The 13,730-nt window shown below is 41.6% G+C and overlaps 1 protein-coding gene across 1 annotated transcript; it reads left to right on the top strand.

The window, feature by feature from the left end:
* Nucleotides 1–9,259: 9,259 nt before the first annotated feature.
* LOC149666706 (uncharacterized) lies at nt 9,260–13,230 on the top strand. Its single transcript, XM_089841617.1, has 5 exons — nt 9,260–9,281; nt 9,341–9,571; nt 9,644–9,960; nt 10,091–11,356; nt 13,168–13,230. Exons 1-5 carry the CDS (start codon nt 9,260–9,262, stop codon nt 13,228–13,230), a joined length of 1,899 nt encoding a protein of 632 aa, XP_089697743.1.
* The last annotated feature ends 500 nt before the right edge of the window (nt 13,231–13,730 follow it).

Raw genomic sequence — 13,730 nt, 5'->3', positions numbered from 1 at the left:
ATAACGACCAAAAAATTCCTTCAGGAAACAGCGAAATTCTAGATAGACTTTCCGAAATCATGACGTTTGGATCTCTTGAACCTTGCACAGATAGTGACGGTCGACAATTGGTTTTCTCAAATGATGGTTATCACTGTACTGGAAATGCAAGCGAATGGAGCAAATGTACAAATGTAATAAAACTACCAAGAAGAAAGCCTTTCCAGATTCCAGATCACCTAAAAGAGGAATATGCATTCTTAAACAGCTACGAATACACAGAGCAAGACCGTTACATTCCTACAAACGCACCTACTCCAAGTACACCAGAAAATTTGCCATCAACCTCGGGTGTCAAGAGAAAGCCACAACCATTGGACGATACTAAAATAGTGTTGATTGGTAATCTCCATAGTTCCAAAGATTCTCTAAAGAAAAGCATAGCGAGATTAGGAGGCAATGTTGTCTCTCAAATTGACAAAACTACAGCTTGCGTTATAAGTACCAAGGAAGATGTTGAGAAAAATATCAAGGAAATTCGTGAAGCTAAGGAACACGATGTTCACGTTGTATCTGAGGACTTTTTAAGTGCTGTGGAATATGGAGGTTTAGTTTCTACGATCCAACAATACCGCATAGCCAGTTGGGGTGGAAATCCTCAAGACAGAATTAATTCTTACGCTGCTGAAAAAAGACTCAAAAGTGCGGCTGTAGGAAATAGTGACTCAACATTCTCATCTGGAAAGAGCACGAAAGTTAAACTGACAGTGAAAGGCAGCGTAGCTGTTGACCCAGATTCAAATCTTGAAGCCAGCACACACGTGTTTCAAAGCGAAGAAGGAGCTTTCAACGCTGTTCTCGGAAACGTCGTCGTTACTCAAGGATCTAATTCGTTTTACAAGCTTCAACTTCTAAAGTCAGACGAAGGAAAGGATTACTATGTGTTTCGGAGCTGGGGACGTGTTGGAACTACTATTGGTGATAACAAGACGGAACACTTTGTTACTAAGTATGAAGCTGTTGCCGAATTCAAAAGGCTTTTCGAAGAAGAAACAGGAACTCCGTGGGAGTTACGCCACACTGCCTCAAAGGTTCCTAATAAAATGTATCCACTTGACATTGACTATGGAACTTCAGAAAAACTGGTTGTAGGATCTGGATCTAAACTTCCCAACGCCATCCAAGAACTAATTCGCCTTATCTTTGACGTGGAGAAAATGAACAAGGCCGTGTGGGAGTTAGAAATTGATCTGAAGAAAATGCCACTAGGAAAACTTTCGAAGAACCAAATTGAAGAGGCGTATTCCGTTTTGACGGAACTCCTGGCTTTACTCGACGATGAACCCAACGAAAACAAGAAAGCCCAGCTAATAGCTTGCACCAATACATTCTTCACGCTAATACCTCATGATTTTGGAACCAAAAGGGTCCCTCTTTTGGATAATGTTGAGATAATAAAATCCAAGGTAGAAATGCCAAATTTCCTTCTTGAAGTGGAGATCGGTTACAAGTTAGTTGAAGAGGAAGGTGGAACGACCAAAGATCCAATAGATCAACATTATGAACAATTGAAAACTGAAATTGAAGTATTAGATAGAGATTCTGAAGAATTCGAGACATTATTAACATACGTAAACAACACGGGCGCTGATTTTCACAGTGATTGTGAACTTGAAGTCGATCAAATATTTAAAATTACTCGTCAGGGAGAACGCGAACGCTACCGAGAATTCCAAAAATTCCCTAATAGAAAGCTACTATGGCATGGTTCCAGAACCCCAAACTTAATGGGCATTTTGTCTCAAGGCCTTCGTATTGCTCCACCAGAAGCTCCTTCTAATGGTTACAACTTTGGAAAAGGAGTGTTCTTTGCAGATACGGTACTACACATAGCCTTTTAATAAAGAGTTAAATTATAGGTTGCTAACTTCAAATATTTGATTCTTTTAGGTCTCTGAAAGTGCCAAATACTGTCACGCCAGTCGAGAGAACAACACCGGGTTGTTGCTCCTCTGCGAAGTAGCTTTAGGAAATATGCTTGAGCTACCTCATGTATGGGTAGGAAATTTTTTGAAACTCGACCAATTTTTTCCCTCTAGTGATGGAAGCGACATGAAATCCTCAAATTTGTTCACTAGTGCCAGGATCTACTACCAATGCTTGAGCTCTTCACTTCCAGTCTCATCTTACTTCTGCTGCAACTAAGACCCGTACATAACGTTTTGGTTTTTAAATACATCATTAACCAGAAAAGTAAACCAAATAGTCAAGCTGTGCTAACTTATTCAAACCTCTTTCTATGATTTAGAGATGGATCGAGGTCTACCGTGGCGTACCGAATATGCCAAAAGTGGCTGGTCATCATGCAAAAGCTGTAAAAGGCGCATAGATAAGGATGAGCTAAGAATGGCGGCAATTATTCAGGCGTCAAGTTTTGATAGAAAGGTAAAATATCAAAATTGAGCATCTGATGACGCGAGTAACATTAATTTCTTATTGTGGAAACAAGATTCCAAAGTGGTACCATTTTCGGTGCTTTTTCTCAAAAGTTTAAAGTGTCAACTGAGGCTGACATCTCACACTTTGAGGATTTACGTTGGAGAGATCAAGAGAAAATAAGGAGTGAAATTCCGAGTGGGTCTCAAGCAGCACCTGCTGCTTCAAGCAATACCCCATCTAAAGGAACGAAGAGAAAAAGCTCCTCCATTGAAATTCAAGACTTCTCAACTGAATATGCCAAAAGTAATCGGTCATCTTGTAAAGGTTGTGGAGAAACAATCGTAAAAGATCAAGCTCGCATTTCAAAACTTGACAGACAGAGTGCAAAAGCTAGACGATTTGGTCCACTACCAGCGTGGTATCACGTTGATTGGTTTGTACAAGCGAGAGAAACTCTGAAGTTTTTTGAAGATGGATCTAAAATACGAGGATTTAAGACACTCTGCGTTGAAGATCAAAAGGCCATCAAAGAAAAGATAAAGAAAATTGAAGTGACTCCACCAAATAAGATAAAGAAAGAGGAATTACTTGATCGGGGCGAGAAAAAAATTCTTGAGGAACAGTCTCAGTTAATTTATGAACATCGTGACGAGCTTGAAAAAAATATTAAAAAAAAGAAATGGTGGAACTATTAAAATATAACGACCAAAAAATTCCTTCAGGAAACAGCGAAATTCTAGATAGACTTTCCGATATCATGACGTTTGGATCTCTTGAACCTTGCACAGATAGTGACGGTGGACAATTGGTTTTCTCAAATGATGGTTATCACTGTACTGGAAATGCAAGCGAATGGAGCAAATGTACAAATGTAATAAAACTACCAAGAAGAAAGCCTTTCCAGATTCCAGATCACCTAAAAGAGGAATATGCATTCTTAAACAGCTACGAATACATAGAGCAAGACCGTTACATTCCTACAAACGCACCTACTCCAAGTACACCAGAAAATTTGCCATCAACCTCGGGTGTCAAGAGAAAGCCACAACCATTGGACGGTACTAAAATAGTGTTGATTGGTAATTTCCATAGTTCCAAAGATTCTCTAAAGAAAAGCATAGCGAGATTAGGAGGCAATGTTGTCTCTCAAATTGACAAAACTACAGCTTGCGTTATAAGTACCAAGGAAGATGTTGAGAAAAATATCAAGGAAATTCGTGAAGCTAAGGAACACGATGTTCACGTTGTATCTGAGGACTTTTTAAGTGCTGTGGAATATGGAGGTTTAGTTTCTACGATCCAACAATACCGCATAGCCAGTTGGGGTGGAAATCCTCAAGACAGAATTAATTCTTACGCTGCTGAAAAAAGACTCAAAAGTGCGGCTGTAGGAAATAGTGACTCAACATTCTCATCTGGAAAGAGCACGAAAGTTAAACTGACAGTGAAAGGCAGCGTAGCTGTTGACCCAGATTCAAATCTTGAAGCCAGCACACACGTGTTTCAAAACGAAGAAGGAGCTTTCAACGCTGTTCTCGGAAACGTCGTCGTTACTCAAGGATCTAATTCGTTTTACAAGCTTCAACTTCTTAAGTCAGACGAAGGAAAGGATTACTATGTGTTTCGGAGCTGGGGACGTGTTGGAACTACTATTGGTGATAACAAGACGGAACACTTTGTTACTAAGTATGAAGCTGTTGCCGAATTCAAAAGGCTTTTCGAAGAAAAAACAGGAACTCCGTGGGAGTTACGCCACACTGCCTCAAAGGTTCCTAATAAAATGTATCCACTTGACATTGACTATGGAACTTCAGAAAAACTGGTTGTAGGATCTGGATCTAAACTTCCCAACGCCATCCAAGAACTAATTCGCCTTATCTTTGACGTGGAGGAAATGAACAAGGCCGTGTGGGAGTTAGAAATTGATCTGAAGAAAATGCCACTAGGAAAACTTTCGAAGAACCAAATTGAAGAGGCGTATTCCGTTTTGACGGAACTCCTGGCTTTACTCGACGATGAACCCAACGAAAACAAGAAAGCCCAGCTAATAGCTTGCACCAATACATTCTTCACGCTAATACCTCATGATTTTGGAACCAAAAGGGTCCCTCTTTTGGATAATGTTGAGATAATAAAATCCAAGGTAGAAATGCCAAATTTCCTTCTTGAAGTGGAGATCGGTTACAAGTTAGTTGAAGAGGAAGGTGGAACGACCAAAGATCCAATAGATCAACATTATGAACAATTGAAAACTGAAATTGAAGTATTAGATAGAGATTCTGAAGAATTCGAGACATTATTAACATACGTAAACAACACGGGCGCTGATTTTCACAGTGATTGTGAACTTGAAGTCGATCAAATATTTAAAATTACTCGTCAGGGAGAACGCGAACGCTACCGAGAATTCCAAAAATTCCCTAATAGAAAGCTACTATGGCATGGTTCCAGAACCCCAAACTTAATGGGCATTTTGTCTCAAGGCCTTCGTATTGCTCCACCAGAAGCTCCTTCTAATGGTTGCAACTTTGGAAAAGGAGTGTACTTTGCAGATACGGTACTACACATAGCCTTTTAATAAAGAGTTAAATTATAGGTTGCTAACTTCAAATATTTGATTCTTTTAGGTCTCTGAAAGTGCCAAATACTGTCACGCCAGTCGAGAGAACAACACCGGGTTGTTGCTCCTCTGCGAAGTAGCTTTAGGAAATATGCTTGAGCTACCTCATGTATGGGTAGGAAATTTTTTGAAACTCGACCAATTTTTTCCCTCTAGTGATGGAAGCGACATGAAATCCTCAAATTTGTTCACTAGTGCCAGGATCTACTACCAATGCTTGAGCTCTTCACTTCCAGTCTCATCTTACTTCTGCTGCAACTAAGACCCGTACATAACGTTTTGGTTTTTAAATACATCATTAACCAGAAAAGTAAACCAAATAGTCAAGCTGTGCTAACTTATTCAAACCTCTTTGTATGATTTAGAGATGGATCGAGGTCTACCGTGGCGTACCGAATATGCCAAAAGTGGCTGGTCATCATGCAAAAGCTGTAAAAGGCGCATAGATAAGGATGAGCTAAGAATGGCGGCAATTATTCAGGCGTCAAGTTTTGATAGAAAGGTAAAATATCAAAATTGAGCATCTGATGACGCGAGTAACATTAATTTCTTATTGTGGAAACAAGATTCCAAAGTGGTACCATTTTCGGTGCTTTTTCTCAAAAGTTTAAAGTGTCAACTGAGGCTGACATCTCACACTTTGAGGATTTACGTTGGAGAGATCAAGAGAAAATAAGGAGTGAAATTCCGAGTGGGTCTCAAGCAGCACCTGCTGCTTCAAGCAATACCCCATCTAAAGGAACGAAGAGAAAAAGCTCCTCCATTGAAATTCAAGACTTCTCAACTGAATATGCCAAAAGTAATCGGTCATCTTGTAAAGGTTGTGGAGAAACAATCGTAAAAGATCAAGCTCGCATTTCAAAACTTGACAGACAGAGTGCAAAAGCTAGACGATTTGGTCCACTACCAGCGTGGTATCACGTTGATTGGTTTGTACAAGCGAGAGAAACTCTGAAGTTTTTTGAAGATGGATCTAAAATACGAGGATTTAAGACACTCTGTGTTGAAGATCAAAAGGCCATCAAAGAAAAGATAAAGAAAATTGAAGTGACTCCACCAAATAAGATAAAGAAAGAGGAATTACTTGATCGGGGCGAGAAGAAAATTCTTGAGGAACAGTCTCAGTTAATTTATGAACATCGTGACGAGCTTGAAAAAAATATTAAAAAAAAGAAATGGTGGAACTATTAAAATATAACGACCAAAAAATTCCTTCAGGAAACAGCGAAATTCTAGATAGACTTTCCGATATCATGACGTTTGGATCTCTTGAACCTTGCACAGATAGTGACGGTGGACAATTGGTTTTCTCAAATGATGGTTATCACTGTACTGGAAATGCAAGCGAATGGAGCAAATGTACAAATGTAATAAAACTACCAAGAAGAAAGCCTTTCCAGATTCCAGATCACCTTAAAGAGGAATATGCATTCTTAAACAGCTACGAATACATAGAGCAAGACCGTTACATTCCTACAAACGCACCTACTCCAAGTACACCAGAAAATTTGCCATCAACCTCGGGTGTCAAGAGAAAGCCACAACCATTGGACGATACTAAAATAGTGTTGATTGGTAATCTCCATAGTTCCAAAGATTCTCTAAAGAAAAGCATAGCGAGATTAGGAGGCAATGTTGTCTCTCAAATTGACAAAACTACAGCTTGCGTTATAAGTACCAAGGAAGATGTTGAGAAAAATATCAAGGAAATTCGTGAAGCTAAGGAACACGATGTTCACGTTGTATCTGAGGACTTTTTAAGTGCTGTGGAATATGGAGGTTTAGTTTCTACGATCCAACAATACCGCATAGCCAGTTGGGGTGGAAATCCTCAAGACAGAATTAATTCTTACGCTGCTGAAAAAAGACTCAAAAGTGCGGCTGTAGGAAATAGTGACTCAACATTCTCATCTGGAAAGAGCACGAAAGTTAAACTGACAGTGAAAGGCAGCGTAGCTGTTGACCCAGATTCAAATCTTGAAGCCAGCACACACGTGTTTCAAAACGAAGAAGGAGCTTTCAACGCTGTTCTCGGAAACGTCGTCGTTACTCAAGGATCTAATTCGTTTTACAAGCTTCAACTTCTAAAGTCAGACGAAGGAAAGGATTACTATGTGTTTCGGAGCTGGGGACGTGTTGGAACTACTATTGGTGATAACAAGACGGAACACTTTGTTACTAAGTATGAAGCTGTTGCCGAATTCAAAAGGCTTTTCGAAGAAAAAACAGGAACTCCGTGGGAGTTACGCCACACTGCCTCAAAGGTTCCTAATAAAATGTATCCACTTGACATTGACTATGGAACTTCAGAAAAACTGGTTGTAGGATCTGGATCTAAACTTCCCAACGCCATCCAAGAACTAATTCGCCTTATCTTTGACGTGGAGGAAATGAACAAGGCCGTGTGGGAGTTAGAAATTGATCTGAAGAAAATGCCACTAGGAAAACTTTCGAAGAACCAAATTGAAGAGGCGTATTCCGTTTTGACGGAACTCCTGGCTTTACTCGACGATGAACCCAACGAAAACAAGAAAGCCCAGCTAATAGCTTGCACCAATACATTCTTCACGCTAATACCTCATGATTTTGGAACCAAAAGGGTCCCTCTTTTGGATAATGTTGAGATAATAAAATCCAAGGTAGAAATGCCAAATTTCCTTCTTGAAGTGGAGATCGGTTACAAGTTAGTTGAAGAGGAAGGTGGAACGACCAAAGATCCAATAGATCAACATTATGAACAATTGAAAACTGAAATTGAAGTATTAGATAGAGATTCTGAAGAATTCGAGACATTATTAACATACGTAAACAACACGGGCGCTGATTTTCACAGTGATTGTGAACTTGAAGTCGATCAAATATTTAAAATTACTCGTCAGGGAGAACGCGAACGCTACCGAGAATTCCAAAAATTCCCTAATAGAAAGCTACTATGGCATGGTTCCAGAACCCCAAACTTAATGGGCATTTTGTCTCAAGGCCTTCGTATTGCTCCACCAGAAGCTCCTTCTAATGGTTACAACTTTGGAAAAGGAGTGTACTTTGCAGATACGGTACTACACATAGCCTTTTATTAAACTCTGTACCTCCGGTATCGTCTGCTACGGTATGCCTGCTTCTTCAGACTCTTGTTGTGTTTGCGATAATCGGTTTTATGGAAAACAAAAGTGTCATTTTTGCACTGGACTATGCAAGCGCCGTGTACATAAAGATTGTACCCCTAATTCATACTTTACCTGTACGGAATGCAAAGCCGCTACTCGCAAATCTAGAAGTCCGGCTCGGCGACATAGTAATAGCGCCATACCCCGCGATAAAGAGTTCAATGGGGCCATACCTGCGCCTAAACCACCTGCTAAGCTGGCTGAGGGCGATAAGGGTCTCATCTTAGAGGTGGTGCACGAAGCATTCGTCCATCTACTTAGCGTTGATAGCCTCACTAGGGAATCTGATTCGATACTGGACAAAATGATGAATAAATTGGATAGCAACGACACCATCCTACTTAAGATGCAAGCTACGTTATCAGAGTTCCAAGAACGTCTGGCTTCATTAGAAAATGAGAACGCTGGCCTTCGTCGAGAACTTGCCAGTCGCCAAATACCATTTCAAGCCCCGCTTGGGTCACGGGCTTCTAGGGACGAAGCTCAATCTTTTCCACCATTGGCTAACCGTCCTGGCGCTCTCAACCCATCTGCCTTGCCCTGGCCACAGGGTTCCATTCCTTCATTCTCTGGAGCATTACCCAAGGCTGTGCAAACAAAAACTGACATCAACTCCACTCGTCATGTTCCTGCATCTAAGCCTGTGGTCTCGGGTGTGTCTTTGACAAGCAGGATCAAGGCTGCACCACGTCGAGTGAAGGCGGTCAAGAAAGCACTCTTTGCCACTGGGTTGGATGTTGGGATCACGTCGAAAGAACTGCAAGATTTTTTGAGGGCTGATTCAGGTGTGCAGTCGGTGCAGTGCATAAGACTGCGTACTAAAAATCCGAATGCCCGTCATTCGTCATTCTACTTGACGTGTGATGATGAGTCTGACATACCAGAAATGAGGGATCCCAATATTTGGCCTGCGAACAGCTTTCTAACAGATTTCCATGGGGTACCGAGAGACGAGCACAAACATGTCTCGGAACTGCATGGTGAAATCTCAGACGCGGGTTCCCCTGCGGATTCTTCAAATGTCCAAGAATGAAAGAACTGACTATAGCTTATCAGAATGTGCGCGGTCTACGAACCAAGTCTAGTACCTTTTTAACTAACCTAATCGTTAATGATTTTGATATTGTTTGTTTAACAGAGACGTGGCTTAACCACTCTCATTTTAATTCGGATTATTTTCCAAATTCCTATACTATTTTTCGGGCGGATCGATCAGATCCGGATTCTGTCAATGTTAGGGGCGGGGGATCCCTCATTGCTATCAAGAAGTCCCTTGTTTTTCACCGTCGAAGTGACCTGGAAGGTGCCGAAGGGGGTGTGTTTGTCGAGTTTAAACTAAAAAATAATCTTCCGCTTCTTCTTGGCACTGGTTACTTTCGCCCCTCAGATGACGACGCTCAGTATCGGAAATTTAAGAATGTTTTGGTATCCTCGTTGGTAGATTATGACGGTGAAATTCTGATTCTGGGTGATTTTAATCTCCCCGGTATCAACTGGACTCTGGGTAGCAGTGTGGGATGCACTCACCAAACTAGAACTAAGGCTGCTCATGTTCTCGATGTTTGTTATGAATTTAATTTAAACCAAATTAACCCAGCTCCCACTTATGGTAATCTTCTGGACCTTTGTCTTACTAATGTACACGGCATTGATACTGTACCTCTCCTTGATCCATTTGTGGACATTGACAACTACCATCCGCCTTTCTATTTGCTTTGTCCATTTGACATTTGTAGGGTCTCCCCTAATTTACAACCAGTATATCAATTTAAAAAAGGTAACTATCACTTGCTATACTCAATTTTACGCGATTCAGATTGGTTGGTGGTTTTGGATTCGCAGGATGTTAATTTTTGTGTCCAGACATTAACGGAATATATAACGTCAGCTATGGATAGTTCGATCCCTAACAAGATTCCGCGTAATAATCGGGGCTTCCCCTTTTGGTATTCTTTGGACCTCCAAAAAAGCTATCAAGCGCAAAAAATATTATTTTAATAAGAAAAAGAGGTCGGGGTTAGCCTCCGACATAGCTAATTTTAGGCTGTCCCGTTCGTTGGTGAGAAGGCTTACAGTAAGGGACAAAGCTGCTATGGCAGTAAAATCTTGTCGAGACGCCTTGTCCCAACCCAAAAAATTTTGGAGTTTTATCAATGGTAATCTAAAAGACAGACACTCTGATATATTATTGAAAATTGGTAAGACAATCATTACTGATCCGGAGCAATTGGGGGAAACATTCATGGCGCATTTCTCAACAATTTCGACTGACAATACTGAAACTAGTTCAAAATACACTTTTGATACTTCTACCTTAGTTACAACGCCTCATAACTGTTTAAAACTAACTCAAGCGGACATATATGCTGCTATTAATCGTCTACCCAACAAACTCTCTACTGGTTTCGACAAAATTCCGTCGTTTGTTATCAAGGGCTGTGGGAATATATTGTTACCTATATTGGAGCATATATTTAATTTATCCTTCCGTACTCACTCATTCCCAACGCTTTGGAAAAAAGCTGTCATTGTCCCGGTTTACAAGTCTGGAAAATCCAGCGATGTCCGAAACTACCGTCCGATTTCCCTTCTTTGCGTTCTCGCTAAGGTATTTGATAGAGTAGTACACGTACATTTACAGCGTTGGTTTAGCTTGCTACCCAACGACTGTCAACATGGCTTTGTTCCGGGTAGGAGTGTGGAAACGAACCACGTTTCCTTTATGGATTACGTGGCTCCTGAGGTCGAGTGCCGGGGCCAGGTCGATGTTGTATACCTTGACCTGGCCAAGGCCTTCGACCGCGTCTCCCACTCTTACCTTCATGACAAGTTAGAGGCCCTTGGATTGGGGGGTGATATCTTGGAATGGATTGCTAGCTATCTGGCGAATCGAGTCAATGTCTTGAAATGCAATGGCATAATCACATCGAAAACATACGAAGTTAATTGTGGGGTTCCACAGGGATCATCTCTTGGACCCTTACTCTTTAATATGTATCTTTTCGATTTACAATTTTCGGTTTTACATTCCCGTATTCTTCAATTTGCTGATGACAATAAAGTTTTCAAAAGTATTAATTCTAAGTTAGACGGTAAATTACTTCAACTTTACCTTGACTCTATAGGAAGATGGTGCTCTCTTAACAAAATACCAGTAAATCCAACCAAATCCGTGCATGTCACATTTACAAGGCGAATTGCTTGAGAAATTTCCAACGACTATACCATTGAGGGCGCTCACATACCCCTTAAGTCCACTGTGAGAGATCTTGGCGTGATCTTTGACAGAGGACTTTATTTTACCGAGCAAGTACATAAATGCGTTGCTTTAAGTCGCCGTACTCTGGCTGTTTGCTTGAAGATGTGTAGGAAATTGCATTCCCTAGACCATTTCCGTCTTCTTTATCAAGCCCTAGTGAGATCACGGGTCCTGTATGGTGGCTTGGCCTGGGGTGGTTGTAGTATTATTATTATTGTTGATGAGGTGGGGCTCACGCCCTAGCACCGATGCCAAAGGCATATTGTGCAACCTCAAAATCAGGCCTTGAATAGGCCCGTAGCCGCAGCGTAGCGAAGAATTCGCTCCACCGTAAAAGAGGAGACCCGCGAGGGCTCCACAGTGTGTGAATCAAAATGTTCTAGTCTAAGCGAGGCGAAGAAGTCGCACTCGCAAAGTACGTGAGCGGATGTTTCTTCCTTCTCCTGGCACGACCTGCAGAGGGGGTCGTCAGCAAGACCCATCAGATGGAGGTGCCTATTTAGCCGACAGTGTCCGGTCAGAAGACCGGTGGCCAGCCTAATATCCCATCTGCTGAGCGAAATTAGGTCTCTAGCACGAGACCTGCAGGGACCATTGACTAACTGTTTTGTCTGTCTCTGGCCATCCATGTCATGCCAGAGCTGGTTTTGTATGACAGTCATCCTGTCATGCAGGCTCCGTTTGACATGCCCGTAGGGGATGGGGACGGCCGGCTCCGGCCCCAAGAGCTTGGCCTCCGCGCCCCTTTTCGCAAATCTATCGGCTTGCTCATTGCCATAATAACCGCTATGCTCTGGCACCCAGTACAACAGAACCCTGTTGCAGGACGCCAGTTGCGCTAGCAGATCAAGGCAGCTACGCACCAGTTGAGAGGTAATCTGACACTGGTCCAGCGCATTCAGGGCGGCCTGACTGTCAGAATAAATCCTCACAGTCCGTCCGTTATACCCTTTGTTAATGCATTAGTCTGCGCAATAACAGATCGCGGCAATTTCCGCTTGGAACACACTAGCAAAGGTGCCCAGGCAAGCAGAAAAACCGACCCTTGTAGTTTGGCAGTAATAGCCGGCGCCAGCGCCGGAATCAGTCTTGGAACCATCGGTGAACCAAATAGTTTCACCCCCAGTGCCAAGAGGCAGCAGGTTAGTCCACTCGGCCCGACTGGGAAAGTGGATGCTGAATGGCTTAGTGAAATCAAAGCTGGTAACGGTTTTGTCAGAGCACATCGTTAACGACGGCTCAAGTGCAGCGTACTCCCGAAAGAGCTTCGTATGGCTGTAATCCCAAAGTCTTGGAACCCAACAGCCATTAATGTGGAGCCTGTAGGCCCCCATGACAGCCTCCTCCTCAATGAAAAGATGAAGAGGTAGCATGTCAAGAAGCACCTCCAGGGAAGCAGTTGGGGTCGATCTCATGGCCCCTGTAACACCAATGCAGGCAAGCCTTTGAAGCTTGCGCAGGGCAGCCTGCACCGTCTTCAGCCGGACCCTTGTCCACCAGACAAGTGCCCCGTGTGGTTGTAGTAGATATCTAAAGGTACTTCTTGAGAATGTGCAACGGAAGTTTATTGAATATTGCCATACTTATTTCATGAAAAAGGCTCCATATGATTACCATATTTTACTAGGGTATTTGGACATTCCTACTATAGCTCACATTCTCCTTATTAACGACGTTAAATTTCTACATAAATTAATTAATAATAGGATAACTCTTCCAGATTTGCTAGGACGGTTGGACTTTCTAGTCCCCAAGTCTGGAAGGTTTAGAAAAACATTTAGAGAATCTCTTAACCACTTAAATCCAATTAAAAGAATGCAAATTACAGTTAACAGTTTTGGCGAAAATTTTGATATATTTAATGTTAAATACAAGGAGCTGGATTAATAATGTTTCACTTGGTTTGTTTTTAATTTGTCTTCCATTTGATATTCTTAACAGTTAGGAAATGCAAATATGATATCATTACAACTGTGTATATTCTCGTGAACCTTCGTGGTTTTTTATATGCACAATAAATATTCATTCATTCATTCATTAATAAAGAGTTAAATTATAGGTTGCTAACTTCAAATATTTGATTCTTTTAGGTCTCTGAAAGTGCCAAATACTGTCACGCCAGTCGAGAGAACAACACCGGGTTGTTGCTCCTCTGCGAAGTAGCTTTAGGAAATATGCTTGAGCTACCTCATGTATGGGTAGGAAATTTTTTGAAACTCGACCAATTTTTTCCCTCTAGTGATGGAAGCGACATGAAATCCTCAAATTT

This window comes from Phalangium opilio, unplaced genomic scaffold (assembly GCF_054372755.1).
Source record: "Phalangium opilio isolate 3A_F unplaced genomic scaffold, DU_Popi_V2 ptg000060l_1, whole genome shotgun sequence".
In the NCBI taxonomy this organism is placed as follows: domain Eukaryota; kingdom Metazoa; phylum Arthropoda; class Arachnida; order Opiliones; family Phalangiidae; genus Phalangium; species Phalangium opilio.
Note: the sequence above shows the minus strand (reverse complement) of the source record. Positions and strands in the feature narration are given on the sequence as shown.